The 18,509-nt window shown below is 48.3% G+C and overlaps 1 protein-coding gene across 6 annotated transcripts in view; it reads right to left on the bottom strand.

Annotated features, from left to right (window-relative positions):
* Positions 1-9,453, bottom strand: part of IGSF9B (immunoglobulin superfamily member 9B) — a 117,962-nt gene extending 108,509 nt beyond the window's left edge. For all 6 annotated transcript variants that reach the window (XR_014558319.1, XM_083714312.1, XM_083714313.1 and 3 more), the window contains exon 1: positions 9,104-9,453. Coding sequence is in view for 5 of the 6 variants with exons in the window: in XM_083714312.1 (XP_083570438.1) it covers positions 9,104-9,170 (67 nt within the window). In the remaining variant the exon portion in view is untranslated. The remainder of the gene's footprint in view (positions 1-9,103) is intronic.
* Between the last annotated feature and the right edge of the window lie 9,056 nt (positions 9,454-18,509).

The following is an 18,509-nucleotide window of genomic DNA, read 5'->3' as shown; positions in this document are numbered from 1 at the left end:
ACATGTGCAAAATGCATAAACCAGGAGGAAAGGTGTGTGGAAAGGCAAAAATGGGTGGAAATATACAAAAAGTCTGAACAGTTGTGCAAAACTTCAGGCAAAAAATGTGCATATTAGGAGGAGAAAGGCACACTACATTGCTGGTGAATTTTCATGAGCATTTTTTAAAAATGCAAATTGGTGTAGAAATATGGAAGAGTGTAATTAAGATTAGGACAATGAGAAACTGAAATTGACAGATTCATCCTCCCCCATTTCATGTAATGGTCAGAGTTTCAATAATAGGACCAAGGGGATTCTAGTACAAATCCCCACCTGTCCACTCCAGTGTTGATTAATACTTGCATTTACTCCAAATGTAAGCACAAAGCAGCTGATGCCATACAAAAACAAATACAATGATGTTAAAAGACAACCAAACAATGCAAGGGGTTAATATGTCCAGCTCTGTGCAATGCACAAATTGGAACTGGTTCAGGGAAGGGTAGCAAAGATGGCCAGGAGCCTAGGGGCTGGGGTGGAGAACTTCTAGGCTGTAGCCTAATCTTGACCCATTTGTGGATCCAAATTGGTCCGTGGAGCCATTTTCACCAGCAAGGATCAGGAGCGTGCTGCTAAAGAGAGCAGGATTTAACCCGCATTCTTCAGCTAATAAGCAGGGGTTAAATCCTGCTCAGTTTGGCAGGATTCAAGCAAACCGCCTCCTGCTAAAATGGGGAAGGAGAGTCTGATGCAAACCGTTTCATTGGTTTCAATGGGCCTACTCAGAGTAAAACGTAGTTGACAAACACCCCAAGTTCCAAGTTCTCTCCTTCCTTGGGGGTTTTTAAGCAGAGGTTGGATGGCCATCTGCCTTTAGCTGGGATTCCTGCAATGCAGCGGGTTGAACTAGATGACCCTCAGGGCCCCCTTCAACTTTACCATTCTATGATTCTATGAGGGCAATTTCAAATGCTGCAGTTTTTCTGCCATTGCACAGAACTGCAAAATGATACCCAGAGGCATGCTGAAATCATCTCCAGTGCAGGCTAACTACTTTTCATGGCAATCTCTGAGGTGGTGTACATGTGCACACAAACAAACACACACAAACCCAAGATCAGCTGACCTTTAAAGCCCTAAATGGCCTCTGTCCTGTATACCTGAAGAAGCATCTCTACCCCCATCGTTCAGCCCGGACACTGAGGGCCTTGTGGCGGTTCCCTCATTGCGAGTAGTGAGGTTACAGGGAGCCAGACAGAGGGCCTTCTCAGTAGTGGCACCCACCCTGTGGAACACCCTCCCTAACGATGTGAAGGAAATAAGCAGCTATCCTATCTTTAAAAGACATCTGAAGGCAGCCCTGTTTAGGGAAGTTTTTAATGTTTAATGCTGTATTGTTTTTAACACTCGATTGGGAGCCGCCCAGAGTGGCTGGGGAGATTCAGCCATATGGGCGGGGTATAAATAATAAATTATTATTGTTGTTATTGTTGTTATTATTATTATGATGATGATGATTAAACCAAAGACATGAACAACCATTTATCAGGTTACCTGTGGCAAATACAAAATCACCTCAAGGTGACTAGTCAGAGAAGCATCTGCAAACTTGGCAAAAGGGGTGGTTTCACGCCAAGTCAAAAGTCAGGTGTGCATTTCATAGGCATTTTCACCACTTCCAAAACCATCTATGACCATTATCTCTTTCAGGTATTTTTGCACTCCTGCATAAAAGGGCACAAAAAAAATGTTCACAAGAGACTGGGTGATGAGAGAAGGGGTTACCATCTCATTATGATCAGGCAACCTGACAGAGCCTCCCTCATCTCAATCAAATCATGGGCAGCTAACTAAAACATGAGTAAGAACGTGCACTTCAGTGAGGAAGTAATCTATGCACACTCTCATTGTTTTCAAAAGAATGCATGTGTCCCTCTATGAATTCTCCCATCCACATTCTGCACCAGCTGCTCCTGCAAGTCCAGGCTGGACCCAGGGCAGAAATCTTGCTGTACAAGCAGGAAATCACCAGCAGAAGAATGCAGGGAATATCGATGCAGCTGCCTGAGCAATGGAGATGCCTGCCTCCTTCCCCATTCAGACAGAGAGAGAGAAACCGGAGGGATTCCTTTCCCCTCCATGACATCACCATCATGCCAAACCTGATTGGCTATGTAGCACCGTGGCATCATCATACTCACTAAACAGCATCTCACTGGCAGAGAAAAAGCCACTTTAAACTGGGACGTGCAGCCACTGGTAACAGGGGTATAGGAAGCTGCTTTCTGCCAGGTAATTCGACTATTTGACCGCCCAGCTCAGTGGTGGCAGCAGCTGTCCAGGGGCTCGGGTAGAGAAATATTTCCCATCACTGGCAAACTGTGGATCTTCTTCTGTATATGAAGCACATGGCCTGCTCTCCAAGGAGCTGTGGCCCCTCCCCTTGTGAAGTGTGTCACCCCCAAGGGGGCTAGTTGCAAAGAGGAAGCTTCTGGTGCAAAGAAACCCAGGATGATCCCTGCACCCACATCCTCCTCCAGGTAGCTGCATTGACAGGGGGAGTTTCTGCCATTCATCCTCCACCAACTCATCACACACACACCATCAATTCTCACTGTGCTCCTTCCTCCTTTTACCTTCGATCCCACAGTGGAACAGTAGGCAGGACACAAAAATCTGGTCTGGTGGGGGGTAATGTAGAGGGTAGATAAAGGGAAAGAACCCCCAACACACATGCACTCGAAAAGCAGCAAAGTGAAAATTCAGCACATACTGTCTCCCTCTCCCTTTCAAGTTGCTGGTGTGGCATAAAATAATGAGCACAGGTGTGCAATGACAGGTAGGTTAATGGGAGAAAGAGCTGCTCTTCTGATGATTTTCAAGATTTTATTCTACTGCGGGGTACCTCTTGTAATAAGAATCCCTCCCTCTTTCCGGTTTAATTCTAAATCTTCACATGCCACCATCAACATACATGGTGTTGACAGTGCAATCATTTTATTCACTGATTCATTCTTTGAATTTATATCCCATCTTTTCCTCCAAGGAGCTCCAGGTGACATGGAAAATTCTCCCCCTCCTCATTTAACCCTCCACAACAACCCTGTGGGGGAGATAAGGCTGAGTGGCAGTGACCAAGATCATGCAGTGTGCTTCATGGGAGAACACAAAGGTCCTGGGCCCCAAGGAACAAACCGCTGAGAGCAGCTTTGCTCAATGTGATGACCGCCAGATGTCTTGGACCACAACTCCCATCATGCCTGACCATTGGTCACACTGGCTGGGGCTGATCAGAGTTGGAGTCCACCATCTGGAAGGCAGCCCTAGGAACACACAGGAAGCTGCCAGATCATTGGTCTACCAAGCTCAGTATTGTTTACACTGACTGGCAGCGACTCTCCAGGATTCCAGACTTGAGTCTTTCATATTCTACACCTGAAGATGCCAGAGATTGAACCTTCTCCTTGCAAGGCATGCACTCTGCCATTGAGATTCCCAAAATCAGGTTATAGGAAGCTGCTTCATACTGAATCAGGCCATTGCTCCACCCAACTCAACACTGACTAGCAGCAGCTTTTCGGGGTTTCAACAAGACGTCTTCCTAGCCCTATCTGGAGATGAACTAGATTCAGTCTGGGAACTTCACACATACTCCACTAATGAGCCATGACTTTTCTCCTAGGTTGAACCTATGGCTTCCAAGATTTTGCTAGACCCCAACTCCCATCAACCCCAGCCAACATGGCCAATGGCCAGGGATGATGGAGACTGTAGTCCAACCATACCTGGAGACCCACAGGTTCCTCATCCCTGCTGTAGGGCATTGTCGACTACAGGGATGGTGCACCTGTGGGCCTCCATCCCTGACCATGGGCTATGCTGGTTGGGGCTGATGGGAGTTCAACAACAGCAACATTTGGAGGGCACCAGGTTGGCAATGGCTGCACGGCTATCATTTGCTGATGGAATTGTCTGCTTTGGACAACATGGGTTGATCCACTGGAGTTGTGGGGAGAGAAGGATATTTCTGCTTACAGGTGGTTGCGCTGTGCTGGCTGTGTAAATATGCCAATAAAATGATTTACAAGCCTATAAAGATTGATACCAGCCCATGCACACCTGTGATTCTGGCACGTCGCCAGTCTGAAGAGAGGGGAAGGCAGCAACATTTACACACATTTCGCTGTATAGTCCCTAGGAGACAATCCCAACTAGCCACAAGAGGACAAGCTGGTTTGACTGATTAAAAAGCCTTTCCCTACATGGTCCGATAGGTCCACCGGCAGATGGAGAGATGGTAGGAGCCAGAGCATAACTTGTTAATCGGCTCTTCAATGGTGGGGCTGCAGTGCAGTGGAACAAGGTCTTTGCATGCAGAAGGTCCCCAATCCAATCCTGCAAGGGGAGGACCCCGGCTGCAGGAGAATAATCAGGAGCGGTTCCTCCTTTGCAGCTGTGACTGGAACTGCAAAGGGGGGTCTGTTGCTTTGGAGCCCTGGTTTGCATTCTGGTTTGCTGCAGGGGGGGGGGGGGAAATAGGAGCTCTGAGCTCTCTTCCAGTTCTTCCTCTGCAGCAACCACAGCTGGAACTTCGCTGTACAGTACCTGACATTATATATGATGTCAGGGGCAGGAAAGAACACAAGAGGAGCTCTGCTGGATCTGGCCAGTCATCCGTCTAGTCCAGCATCCTGTTCTCACAGGGGCTTGCCAGATACCTGTGGGAAACCAGCAAGCAGGAGTACTCTCCCCTCCTGGGGTTTACAGAAACTGGTATTCAGAAATATTGCTGTCTCTGGAAGAGGAGACAAAAGAATAGCCATTATGGCTTTCAGCTGTTGATAGCCATGTCCTCCGTGCATTTGTCCAGTCCCCTTTTAAAGCCTTTCAAATTGGTGGCCATCCCTGCCTCCTGTGGGAGATCCACAATTTAACTATGCACTGCATAAAGTACTTCCTTTTATCTGTCCTGAATCTTCCAACATTGAGCTTGATTGGACATCCAGGAGTGGATGGATGTCCACCCCAAGGTGGGGGGAGCTTCCCAAAGTATCTTGGCAGTCGGATCTCCAATTCCTAATTACACCCCTCAAGACAAAGGTTTCCCACCACTGCTGCAGACTTTTCTACACTGCCCTGGGATCCTGTGGGCTGAACAGCAGTCTAAAACTGCAATAAATAAGCAGATAAATAAAAGAAGCCTGACTGAGATCCTAAACCTGGAGAGTTTCTGCCATGGTGACCACAGTGCCAAGCTAGGTGATCCAGCTGTCTGAGCTGGTTCTAATGCACCCACGGCACTGAGCATCTCAGGAATGTGTAATTCCTGGTGCAAACTGGCCTTGCCCGACTCTGCATGGCTTATTCCTCTAGCACAGATTTCTCCCAACCTGGCACCCTTCCATATGCTGTTGGACTCCAGCGCCCATCAGCCCCCAGCAAGCATGGCCAAATGTCAGAGATGATGGGAGCAAGAGTCCAACAAGGGCACCAAGCTGGGAAATATTGCTCCAGGCCACTCTGGCCTATGCTAATGGGCAGCAGCTCTCTAGAAGAGGCATTTCCCATAAGTTCCAGCCTGATTCTTTTAACTGGATGTATCATGGACCGAGCCCAAGACCTTCCGCATGCCAAACAGCTGTGCCACCACTAAGCTATGGACCTCTCCTTTCTGATTTCAGCCACCTATGTAGATGCAAGCCACAAAGTCTCCACTGTGACTCTTGGGCCAGCCACAGTGTCTAACCTACCTCACAGGGTTGCTGTGATGATAAAAAATGGGGAGGAGGAGAGCCATGCATGCCACCTTGATCTCCTTGGAGGAAATAAATAAGCATATTCAGGTTTGCAGCCATTAATGCCTTGCCATCAGCATTATTTATTCCAAATAAAACATTATGCCAGGCAAAGCAAAGTTAAGGTAAAGGTAAAGGTACCCCTGCCCGTATGGGCCAGTCTTGACAGACTCTGGGGTTGTGCGCCCATCTCACTCAAGAGGCCAGGGGCCAGCGCTGTCCGGAGACACTTCCGGGTCACGTGGCCAGCGTGACATCGCTGCTCTGGCGAGCCAGAGCCGCACACGGAAACGCCGTTTACCTTCCCGCTGGTAAGCGGTCCCTATTTATCTACTTGCACCCGGAGGTGCTTTCGAACTGCTAGGTTGGCAGGCGCTGGGACCGAGCAGCGGGAGCGCACCCCGCCGCAGGGATTCGAACCGCCGACCTTTCGATCGGCAAGTCCTAGGCGCTGAGGCTTTAACCCACAGCGCCACCTCTGCCACAACTCAACATCCCATCCATTCCCCACCCCCACAAAAATGTGCAATTAATAAAACCTAGGACTTCAGGGAGAGATCCCAGCCCCTTCCCTGTTGTGCTAGTGTTCTGCTTGCAGGGAGTTCCACAATGCAATTCACCAGTACTGCTACCTGCAGTCTGAAGCACCTTGTTCCCACCTCATACTGCTGCACATGCAGACCACATCTCGCAATGCAGGGGTAGCGACACTAGCCTCCGATGGAAGATTCCCACTAAACACACTAATGCAAGGTGCTTAGCAACCAGAAAATAAATGACACCGGAGAAATGCAATTAAACTAATGGATCGTGAACATGGTTGCGGGAAATTTGTTTAGAGAGCCACATATGCTAATCCTGGAAATGTACGCCTGACACCATCCCTTAAGAACAGCCAAGCTTTACTAAAAATCATTTTTAAGAACATCCTTTCCCCAAAACCAAAGGGGAGAGCTGGCCAGAGGCCCTTGACCCAAAGCAACAAGAGGTTATATCAGGCAGGTGAGCGTGCCTGGTCACCTGCGGCAAACAATGTCATTTCCAAGCAACCAAGGAGAACAGCTTCTGTGAGCTAGGAGGAGTTGTGTGCCCTTGTTGCAGGGTGCTGACATAAATGATATACAGGTAAGTGTGGTGGACTAGTGACTTGCAGGCTGGTTTGCATAGCTGGACACCAGCTCTCAACTGAAAAAATTGTAAGGTGTGCATGTCATGCCAGCCGGCTCTGTGCCAGCCTCCAAGAGAATGGAGAGACAAACCCACTTTCCTTCCGCTATTTCTTACTCTGCACTCATGGATCTCAGGGCTGCAGCATTGCCTGCTTCCAGACAGCAGCTCTCTCTGGTTAACTTATTGAAAGTGGTCGTTCCCTGCAACCCCAATCTCCCCCAGCACCACCAGCAACATTCAGGTGTCTTCCATCCCATATGGTGCACACAATGGCTATCTATGAGCTAAGCTTTCATACGCTTGAGTTTGGGTTGACTGCCCTCCACAGAGGTCATTTTTAAAAAATGATTAGCATTTTCATAAAATGCTCAAGGCTACTGCTACTCTAAGCTTTCCCCCAGATGGTGTTCAGAATCATTTAAGTACTTAACAATCATACATAACCAAGGCTGATTCACTGGGCAAGAAATAAGATACAGGTTTATGCTGCAAACTTTAAGCCCCCTGAGCAAATTGTATATTCACCCGCACAGTCCTTGCACTGCAATGGCAAGAGGCACATATATATATTTATTAATATGGGTATTTATTTATATACAGCTCGTGTGCCAAAATGGCTTCAAAGCAGTTCACAGCTATAAAATCCATTATAAAATACATACATGGTTAAAATACCCGGTAGCAATTTGCTCAGAACATTTAAGAGAATACTAAATAAAATACAGAATAGCACAAGTTGAAAGCCTTGACAATTTGAACAGGCTTTTTTTAAATAACAAATTTAAAAAATAAAAGTTGAAGTTCAGTTTCGGGGGACAGTTTGCCTAAACAGGTGTGTCTTTAGGAGCTGGCAGAATGCCAATACTGATGAAGCCTCTCCTTTTCAGCTGGGAGGGCATTCCACAGCACTGGTGGCAACAATGAAAAAGCCCTGAAACCAGAGACTGCAGCACAACGCGGTGAGAATTGCCTTTTGCCAAACATCCTACCCAACCTCTCGGAAATCCAGTTTGTCATCTCTTAAGTAAAGTTAGAATCTTCTATTGAATCACAAGCTTATTCATGCCTGCAAGAAAAAAAATGAGCTAACCAACTCTCTATATCTTAGTATTTACCGGTAACTACGCAGAATCACATTTAAATACAAAGCCCAGATGGATTTCTTTCTGATAAACATGTGAAACTAGAAATCTCACTTTCAATGGTGATCTCTCTGCCCCAAGAAAAATACTGTAGGCAGCTACCTAGTGACAGGTCACACACATGTGAAAAAGGTTCACATGCTTCATCACTGACCCAGGATCTCTAGCTCTCCCTAGAGTATTCAGAAAAGAGGTTGGAAGTAGCTTAGACTTCCAGGCAAACAGATCTTACATATGAGCAAGCCTTGAAGCGTTCAGTAGGGCTTTACATCATCGGTAAGCATGTACAGGATTGCAGCCTTCATAGCACTGCTTTGTTAAGCAACTTCAGCATTAAAGAAAATAATCGTCCTCTTGCTGGATCACGGACTCATACGTTACTTGGATCACGAACATGCACTGGTCAATTGCACGCCTTTCTGCAAAGTCCATCGACATCCTCTCTGCCAAACCTTCCTCTGAATTCGTTACAGAAAAACCAGGCAACAAAAATAAAATAAGACCAAGAACGAGCCGTGGTCCAAGGTCTCAAAAACTCTGCAAAAGACTTATTCAAGTCCTGCTCTCGCTTCATCGCATCCTTGGCTGATTTTTATTTATTTTTTTATGGTTTTTACTGTACTGATGAAACCGTATCACTTAACCATTTCTGAAACCAACCCCTCTCCGGGGAGGAAGGCGGGGAGCAGAAAGCATGCTGCCTTTTTTATTTGTGAGTATTTCTTCTTTTCTTTTCCTTACAATCTGAAGCGCTCCCCTACTCTCAAGGGAAACTCCTTTTGCGCGCAGGCGGCGGCGCGGCGGAGGAAAAGCCGAGCATCCTTTCTCGAATCGAAGGGATACAGGTAACAAATGAGAGAGGAAAGGTGGAGAGAGAGAGAGAAGGGAAGGTCCACACAGGAAGCGTCAGCCCGGAGAGCTTTCCCGGTGCCCAAAGAGGCCAGCCCAGAGCGCAAAGGAGAAACCGCTGCAGGGGGGTGGAGGGGGGGACGGACCCGGTGCACTTCAACTCACCTTGAGCTGCTGCCAGTCCTCTGGTGCTGATCACACTTGCTATCAAAGTGGCCACATACCAAATCATAGTACTACCGCCCGCCGACCAGGAGCATCATCCTAGCTGCAAAGCGCCCTGCCCTGCCGGGGACCTTCTCATCTGCCCAGCCCAGCCCGGGGCGAGTGCACAAGGCGCGCTGCCTCCCCCTCGTCTCCGCTTCCTTCTCATGCCCTCCGCAGCCCTCCTCCTGGCTGCCTCCCCGCCGCCCTCGCCATCCTGCCTCTCCCCGACGTGCAGCGGCACCTGCGCGGCTCGCGGAACGCACAGCCAGCAATGAGCGAGCGCCAGCCAGAGCGCACAACTCCTCTCCGGCGCGCAGCCTAGCCTGGGCCATTTGAGCCTCCTGGGCGACGCCCCCGCCGGCCGACGATTGGACGGCCGGGGAGAGAGGCGGGCCCCCATTGGCTCCGGGCGCAGACAACGCTAGGGAGGGGGGAGGGAGGGAGAGAAGCCTCCCCCTCCTCCCCCCTCCTCCCAAGGTGGGTTGGAGCGTGCAATGCACAGAGCCGCAGAATCATGCGCAATGCCAGGGAGAAGGAGTTGGGTGCCTCCCCCCTTCTCTCCCTTCCCTCACTCCCTCCCTGCTCAAGCTGCATGGCCGGTTCCCCAAGAGGAGGGGGCTCCCTGGAGCAGGGTGAAGGGAGCAGCAAGGAGGAGGGGGTCCGTGCAGCGCGGGGGGGCGGGGTGCTGGCTGCAGCCCCAGCTCTGCAGAGCTCCCCATTGCAGCTGGTGTGGAGGAGAAGGGAGGGAAGGGGAGGAGGTGCCCCTTTCCAGAGCTCCGATGCACTTGCTCTCCACTTCGCCCGCCGCTTCCCACACTCCTGCCGATGACTCCGATCCCCGAGTGGGATGGCGGAGCTGTCAGCCTTTCACCCACTCGCCCTGCTTGCGCTCCTGCAGCTGAAACTCCTTTCTTCTCCCCCACCAGCCCTCCGTTCCTGCTGGTCTCCCTCCTTCCCCTGCCACCAACGACCAAGGTTTGCTTCAGGGGAGCAGGGAGGAGACTGCCTGTGTGTATTGCATGCCGGAATTGGTAACCTTTTCCCTCTCCCCCAATATTCTGAGTGTGGTTGATTCCCCCCCCCCCTACACAGTTGAATTTTAGGGTGCTGCAGGGTTCGCCCCCTAGCAAAATGCTCGTGGTCATGATGATGGACGGAGAGGTTTGGGGAGGGGGACGTGCTTCCCACTCAGAGGCACATTGCAGCAGCCCTACCCTCCCGGACCCTCTCATGGGAGTCGCGCTGTCTCAGTGGCAGAGCACATCCTTTGCATGCAGACGATCCCAGCAGCGGAGACCTTCAAGGCAGGGCTGCGGGTAGAAGTCCGGGGACCCACTCAGCAGAACGAGCAGGAGGAGGCGGGTCCGAATGCATCAGGGCTGGCTTACCGCGTTTTGGAGTGACGTAATACTAGGTTTCCCCCAAACAAGCCACTAGGTGAACAGGGTGCAGGAATAGATGGGCCGTTGGCCTTATCCATCTAAATAGAAGGGTTGCAACTTAGCGCAGGGATGTCCCAGGTTCAATCCCCAGCATCTCCAGGAATGTCCCCTTCCTGAAACCCTGGCGGTCCTCTGCCAGCCAGGATGGACAATGCTAAGCTGGGTGGATCAATGATCTGACTCAATACAAGGCAGCTTCCTGCATTTCTGTGTAAAGATGGGATGTTATAAAGACCATAAAGTCCATAATATAAAATCACCTCACTTCCCCCCCTGGGTCCCAGATTCAATCGGGCTGAGAAAGGCCTCCTGTCTGAAACCCTCGAGAGATGCTGCCAATCAGTGTGGACAGTACAGAGCTAGATGGGAGACTGTTCTGACTCGGTAAAAGGCAGCCCTGTGTGCTTAATTGGAGGCAGGATGTTGATCCCAGCCCATTATCCCCACCATGCACCCCTTGGCTCTTGCTCTGATATGTGAAAGGTGCCACTGAAAACACCATTAGGGTGAAGGCTAAACCAACCTGCATCACACCAGCCACTGAGAGTCGCACCTGCACCTCTGGTTGCCTACTTTTCTGCATGTTTGGGTTATGCTGCAGCTGGGAGGGGGAACTGTTTTCAGCCCAAGGGCCATAGCCCTTCATGGGCAACCTTCTGGGTTGCCAGAGGCAAAGGTGGATGGAGCAACAGGTCATGTGTGACTCTCGCTTCATGCAGAGGGCCGCTGGAGGTTGATGCACACACATGTACAAATATATTTACATCTTCCAATAGACACTATTATAGTGCAATGCATAGCTGTCAATGTTTCCCTTTTTTAAAGGGAAATTCCCTTATTCCAAATAGGATTCCTCACAAGAAAAGGGAAAAGTTGACAGCTATGTGCAATGGCATTTTCAGCCAGGCGAAAGCATTTGAGGAAGTTGGTGGGGGGGTTGCCTGGAGGGTGGGGGGGTGGCCTGGTGTTCAGGTTTCTAGCCCTTGTGGTGCAATGGGACAAATTGTGGGGAGCTGAGGTGTATCTTAGAAAAGTGGGCCCTCTGGGAGCATTTATTTTGGGAATCCACATAAAGAGGGAATGTGGTTTTTAAAATTTTATTATTATTATTATTATTATTATTATTATTATTATTATTATTTATTTTCTTCCCTACAAAGTGATTTACATTTTAAAAACATATGCATAAACGTATTAGGCCATAGAAAAGAAAAATTCCCATAACATTAACATTCCATACAAAATATTAAAAAACAGCCCCCACTGAACAATGTTAGAAAGCTTTGGCAGCACACTAACAATAAAATAGGCTTAACTCAGTCTAAGAAAGCCCTTGGGGCCAGGAGTTATGTTTTCACCTGCTTCCAAAAATATGTCAACAAAGGCACCAGGTGGACCTTGCTGTGGAGGGCATTCCGCAGACAGGGAGCCATAACCAAAAAGGCCCCCTGTCATCCAGGGCTGGTTTTCAGCTGGAAAGCACCTGAACTCAGATCTGGCACCTCTCAGCTGGGTGCCATTGCCATTATAAGAGAACAAGGGAGGCATTCATGGTAAGTTCTGGCACCTCTTTTTTCTAGAAAAATAGCACTCATCATCACCCTCTGAGCCTCCCTGAGAGGAGGGCCCCCAAGAAGGGCCTCGGATGACAATCAGAGGGTCCAGGTAGGTTCATATAGGGAGAGGTATTCCAAAAGCTATGGCAGGGATGCTCATCTGTCAAGACTAGAGACCGCCCTACTTTTTTCAGAAAGGTGGGGGGGGTGTCAAAGTAACTCCTACCTACCTCTTGCCATGCTCCAACCCTAGGTACTTAAAATTATTCTGGGCCCAAATTGTTAAGAACCTTGTAAAGGAATACAAGACCCTTTTAATCAGCCCAATAACATAGGGAGACAGTGAAAGCTTCTAAGCACCAGAGTGCTGGTGGCAGCCTGTCCCCACGAGCAATTTATTGCATGTGTGTGTTTGTTTGTGTGTGTGTGTACACATACATCAGAATTATTATTATTTAAGTCTGGCACAGCATTTAGGGTGACCTGATACAGAGGACAAGGCTTCTGTGCCCTTAACAGTCATACAGAAGAGAGAATTTTTGGAAGAGAAGCTTTTCTCACCCATGCATAACACTCTAATAGGTCTTCATTTGGAAAAGGAAAGGTGCTAACTTGTGCAATATTTTCTCTCTTTCTCTCTCCACTCAAGGAGTCTCAAGGTGAATTGAACCTGAGAAGTTAATGGCACTCTGTACATGGACAGTGACATTCATGTCCAGCCAGCTTTTATAAGTAAAGAAAGGCCATTGCAATTAAGATATTAGGGAAAGGTATTCACACCAGATGCTGATGCTGCACTGTTTGACCTGCACAGCTAGGGACATTCCAGACATTCAGTGTCTCAGTGGGACAAAACTACTGGGAGATCCAGGGAATTTTGCAGCTTTAAATAGTGCAACCAGAAGCCCACAGTTAATTATTTCAATTAAATGGAATGCCAGAGCTATTATAGGTCTTGTCAGTGCCACTATCAAAGCTGTGCAACGTGATCCCTTGCAAATTTTCTCAGAAATAAGTGCTTTTGAATTAAATGGAGGGACTTTGTAGACCGGGTGCACAGGATTGCAGTCTTAGGCATAAAATTGCCATTGTACACATGTATACACCAGTGACAAATGCCACAGTATGTGCAATCACCCACAACCTACATGTGGGTTTCGTGCTATTTCCTACATGCAAATGTGTGCATGTAAAAACAGAAGATGCATTTGTTAGTAGCTGCGGACAGCATTCTGAATCTGTCACAGTGACTGTGGGAGGGCAAGAAGCGGGAGCACAGCTTCGCGGAAGGGGACGTGTTTGCATGCAGATGGTCCCAGGTTCAGTCCCTGGTATTAAATGGGTCACAGCAGTTAATGGGAAAGGCTTCTGCCTGAGGGCCCAGAAAACTACTGCCTCTCAGAGTAGATAATATATAGGCTAGACAACAGGTGGAAACCTGTGGGTCCTTGCAGCCTCCTAAACCTACTCCATCCTTCGATTCCATCAGAGTTTATAGAATCACAGAACTGTAGGAACGGGTTCCCAAGCAGGAGTCACAGATGAAGGATCCCTGGCAGGTGGTCACCCAACCTCTGTTCAAAAACCTCCAATGAAGGAGAGCCTGCCACGTTCTGAGGGAGTTCATTCCTCTGTCACACAGTTCTTACCATCAGAAAGTTCTTCCTAATTTTAGTAGGAATCTTGTTTCTTTTCATTTGAATCCACTGGTTTGGGTCTTACTCTCTGGAGCAGCAGAAAACAAGCTTGCTCCACCTTCCATGTGACAGTCCTGCAGGTATGTGAGGATGTCTCTCTTATCACTTTTCAGTCTCCTCTTCTCCTTCAACTATTCCTCATAAGGCTTCAGCCCCAGACACTCATTTGCAGACTTACTGGCTTGTCAATATTCTTCCTCCTTGTTTCCTTGTGGCTGATTCCCCACCCCCACCTGCTTTTAAAACTGCTTTTCCACTTTCTACGTAGTTTCAGAACAATTAGCAGGATACAATTAGCAGGCTATTGATACAAATAAATTGATTTCCTCACCACACACACACACACACATTTTTTTCCTAGTTGTATGGCTTGGGGTTGAGGATAATGTGTTCCTTTCCACAGCTGTACAAGAATAAATTGGTACATTCCTGCTCTGCATGTGTGGCACTAAAGCATGGGTAGGCAAACTAAGGTCCAGGATTTGGCCCGGTCGCCTTCTAAATCTGGCCCATGAATGGTCCAGGAATCAGCGTGTTTTTACATGAGTAGAATGTGTGCTTTTATTTGTGGGGCATAGGAATTCATTCATTTTTTTATTTTTCAAAATATAGTCTGCCCCCCCCACAAAGTCTGAGGGACAGTGGACTGCCCCCCTGCTGAAAGAAGAGGAGGAGCAGGAGGGAGGAGGAGTTTGGATTTGATATCCCGCTTTATCACTACCCTAGTCTCAAAGCGGCTTACAGTCTCCTTTTCCTTCCTCCCCCACAACAAACACTCTGTGAGGTGAGTGAGGCTGAAAGGCTTCAAAGAAGTGTGACTAGCCCAAGGTCACCCAGCAGCTGCATGTGGAGGAGAAGGGAACTGAACTCGGTTCACCAGACTACGAGTCCACTGCTCTTAACCACTACACCACACTGAAAAAGTTTGCTGACCCCTGCACTAAAGTCAGAAAGATATTGCTTTCTTTACAGAACCACAGCTGCATTGATTTGTTGTACCAAAAAATAAATAAATTTCTGTGTTCTTTAAAAAAAAAATGAAACTCGGTGGGACTTTTACTTCTAAGTGGACCTCAATCTGAGGTAACAATGGTGAAAATTCAATCAGGGTGGTCTTTATTCCAGATTAAATAATATGGTGCACTTTTGTTGCTGGCTCCGCCCACCACCAGCTCTGGCTCCACGCACTACTGCCCTGTGACTCCCACAGATCACCCCCTAGGATTTCCACCCCAGTACTAAAAATTGGCAGAAAGGGACTGTAGGTCACTTGACCAAGCGTCTGCTTTTCATGCAGAAAGTCCCTGTGGCATCTTCAGGGAGGGCTGGGAGCAGGGCCATGAGGCAAGGGGAGGCAGTCACCTCTGACAGCAGATTCGGGGGGCCCTGCCACTGCACCCTGGCTGCAGCTGTGACCCCACTGCCACACCCGTGTCCTCTCTGCCCACACTGCCACCATGCTTTAAATGTATTTGGGAATGAGGCCAATGACATGTTCCAGAATACACACCCTCTGTCCCATCCCCCCCCCCATAATTCTGGTCCAGCAAGGCTCTTTTTGCATGTTTTTGAGTTGTGGCAACAAGGCCCCAAGGCCAGCCAAGACCTTCTAGACAAAAGTTCCTAGAATCAGGGTCCCAAACCCTTTGCGATTTGCTTTCCTTGCAAAAACAGGAGACTTTGGGAGGAGGGCTGGGGAGAAAAAGCACCAAGTCAGCTCTTAATCCCTGGATCTGAAGTGAAAGCTTGCAAATTCCTTTCCAACAGCCTGATCACCTTGTGACTCAGATGGCATTCTTCTCATTGGGCTAAAAACAAAAACAAAAATAGGACAGAAGTGTCTAGACTCCTTGTGTTAATTTATATTCTATCATCATCAACATCATCATCATCATCACCATCAATATTATTCCAGCCAAATGCCCTGATAAGAAAACTGTCTTAAGAAGGGGGGGGGCTTTTACAACCTGAGGGCCACCTTCCCTTTTCAGAAACCTCCTGGGAGCCACATGCCAGTGGTGTGTAGGTCCAGAGGCAAACTGGGCTGAGCAAGGAATATACCATTTACCTTTGTAAGTTAAGCTAATTTCTAAAAACATGTGCACCACCCTCTCTACCTTCCATCCAGGGAAGCTAAAGGCAGTTTCAGTGCTGAAGGACACATTCTTGCCAGGCAAAAAATACTCGAGGGATGAAGCCAGTCCAGTGAGGGGTGTGGTCTGCAGAGAATTCCAAGGGCCAAGTAGAGAGGCCTGGAGGGCCGGAGGTCTTCCACCCCAAATCTAATGTCAAGGCAAAGACAGCCTGAGGCTTTCTAGAGCCTAACCTAACACAAGACATGCTCAAAATCTGCCACCCAAGGCAGGTGAGGGCACATTACAGGTGGCCCAGTCAACCAAAATGTGTGTGTGTCAGACCCTCCAAGTGTCCCTGTTTTCTAGAGATAACCCTGATTTAGAGAAGCCATCCCGGTTTCTGATTTGATCCCAGAATGCCCCACTTTTCCTTAGGATGTTCCTATTTTCATTGGAGAAATGTTGGGGGGGGTAATGGAGTTATCTGACCCCCCCCCCCGAGCCCTCCTGTATAGGGAGGTTTTTTTTAAAAAATAATAATGTTCAATTATGTTTTTATATACGTTGGAAGCTGCCCAGAGTGGCTGGGGCAGCCCAGTAAGATGTGTGGGGTATGAATAGAAAAATTATCATTATGGAATAAGGTAAAGGTACCCCTGCCCGTATGGGCCAGTCGTGTCCGACTCTAGGGTTGTGTGCTCATCTCGCCCTAGAGGCCGGGAGCCAGCGCCGTCTGAAGACTTTTCCGGGTCACGTGGCCAGCGTGACGAAGCTGCAGCTGGCGAGCCAGCACCAGCGCAGCACACGGAAACGCCGTTTACCTTCCCGCTATAAACCTATTTATCTACTTGCACTTAGGGGTGCTTTCGAACTGCTAGGTGGGCAGGAGCTGGGACCGAAAGACAGGAGCTCACCCCGCCATGAACAAACTACAGCTCCCAGAATCCCTTAGGGGGGATGCCTTGACTGTTAAAAGTGTCATCATAGTGCTTTAAATGCATGGTTTGAATGTAGCCGAACTCTATCCTCCAACATCGTCACACAAAGGCCCAGAATGAGGTGGCCTCAACCAACACCTCTTCCCGCTTCCCAATCCAACCAACAAGGCAACATCAGGGATGTGGGTTGGACTACCAATGAACTTTGCCAATTCCTCAAAACTATTATTACGAGAGCAAAACAAGCCCTCGAATGAGATTTTGGAAGACATCAAGTAAGTTTTGAGATTTTATTTTAGCTCATTGCGTCTTTCCCTCCTCTCCTCTTTCCCTAGATGATCAGTGGTTCATCACTGACTAACTGTCACAGCTGGCTTGAGGGAGGAAACTATTTTTGATCTTCCAGTACCAGTCAGAATGATCCACCTGTGATTATGACTTTTTTTTCTGGGTGGGGGGGGGATAAAGCGATGTGTTAACTCATGCAGAATGGGTCAATTGAATCATATTAGCAGTTCTTCCTCCCGCTAGCACATTTCCCCAACATACCGTATTAGTCATCCGTCCCACTAATAGACTCACTTGCACAACATTCGCTGTATCAGACGGCAACAATTGTCTGTCGTGTCTTATTAACCTCCTATACGGCTTCGACTTGGGTAATATAATGCCCCGGTCTTATCTTGTCAATTACCTTTCCAACGAAACCCTGGCTTGGGTCGCTCCTTCCCTCCCCTCTCTAAGAACATAGGAAGCTGTCTTATTATGAGTCAGACCACTGGTCCATCAATTGGCAGTGACTCTCCAGAGTTGCAGGTGGGGATCTCTATCTACTCCATCCTTATCTGGAGAGGCTGATGAGGACTGAACCTGGGACTTTCTGCATGTAAGCCAATGCTGCTACCACTGGGTTGCATGCTGTGGGAAACTGGGAAATCACGAGGCATTTAGATGCCCGCCTACCCCTAGCCAGGGTCTCATGTGTTCTGTTGGTCTATATTTGGGGATCACTTTTAGAAAGTTGGTGTGCATCACCAGGAAGGCAATGGATAGAAGATGAAAGGGACCTGCATGAGAGGCAGGCCAGAGAGGCTTCCTTAGCATGTGAGGCTGAGGGAAGAGAAAGATGAAAATGGGGGTATCTAAATAATATCAATACTGTAATGATAATGTTATTATTTATACCCTGCCCATCTGACTCAGTTGTCACAGCTACTCTGAGTGGCTTCCAACATATAGAAAAGCATTTGTTGTTGTTGTTTAGTCGTTTAGTCGTGTCCGACTCTTCGTGACCCCATGGACCAGAGCACGCCAGGCACTCCTGTCTTCCACTGCCTCCCGCAGTTTGGTCAAACTCATGCTGGTAGCTTCAAGAACACTATCCAACCATCTCGTCCTTTGTCGTCCCCTTCTCCTTGTGCCCTCCATCTTTCCCAACATCAGGGTCTTTTCCAGGGATCGTTTTCTTTTCTTCTCTTCTCATGAGATGGCCAAAGTATTGGAGCCTCAGCTTCAGGATCTGCCCTTCCAGTGAGCACTCAGGGTTGATTTCCTTCAGAATGGATAGGTTTGATCTTCTTGCAGTCCATTGGACTCTCAAGAGTGTCCTCCAGCACCATAATTATATAAAAGCATAATAAAGCATTAAACATTTCT

Source organism: Podarcis gaigeae (assembly GCF_964106915.1).
Source record: "Podarcis gaigeae genome assembly, chromosome: 15".
Lineage (NCBI taxonomy): Eukaryota > Metazoa > Chordata > Lepidosauria > Squamata > Lacertidae > Podarcis > Podarcis gaigeae.
Note: the sequence above shows the minus strand (reverse complement) of the source record. Positions and strands in the feature narration are given on the sequence as shown.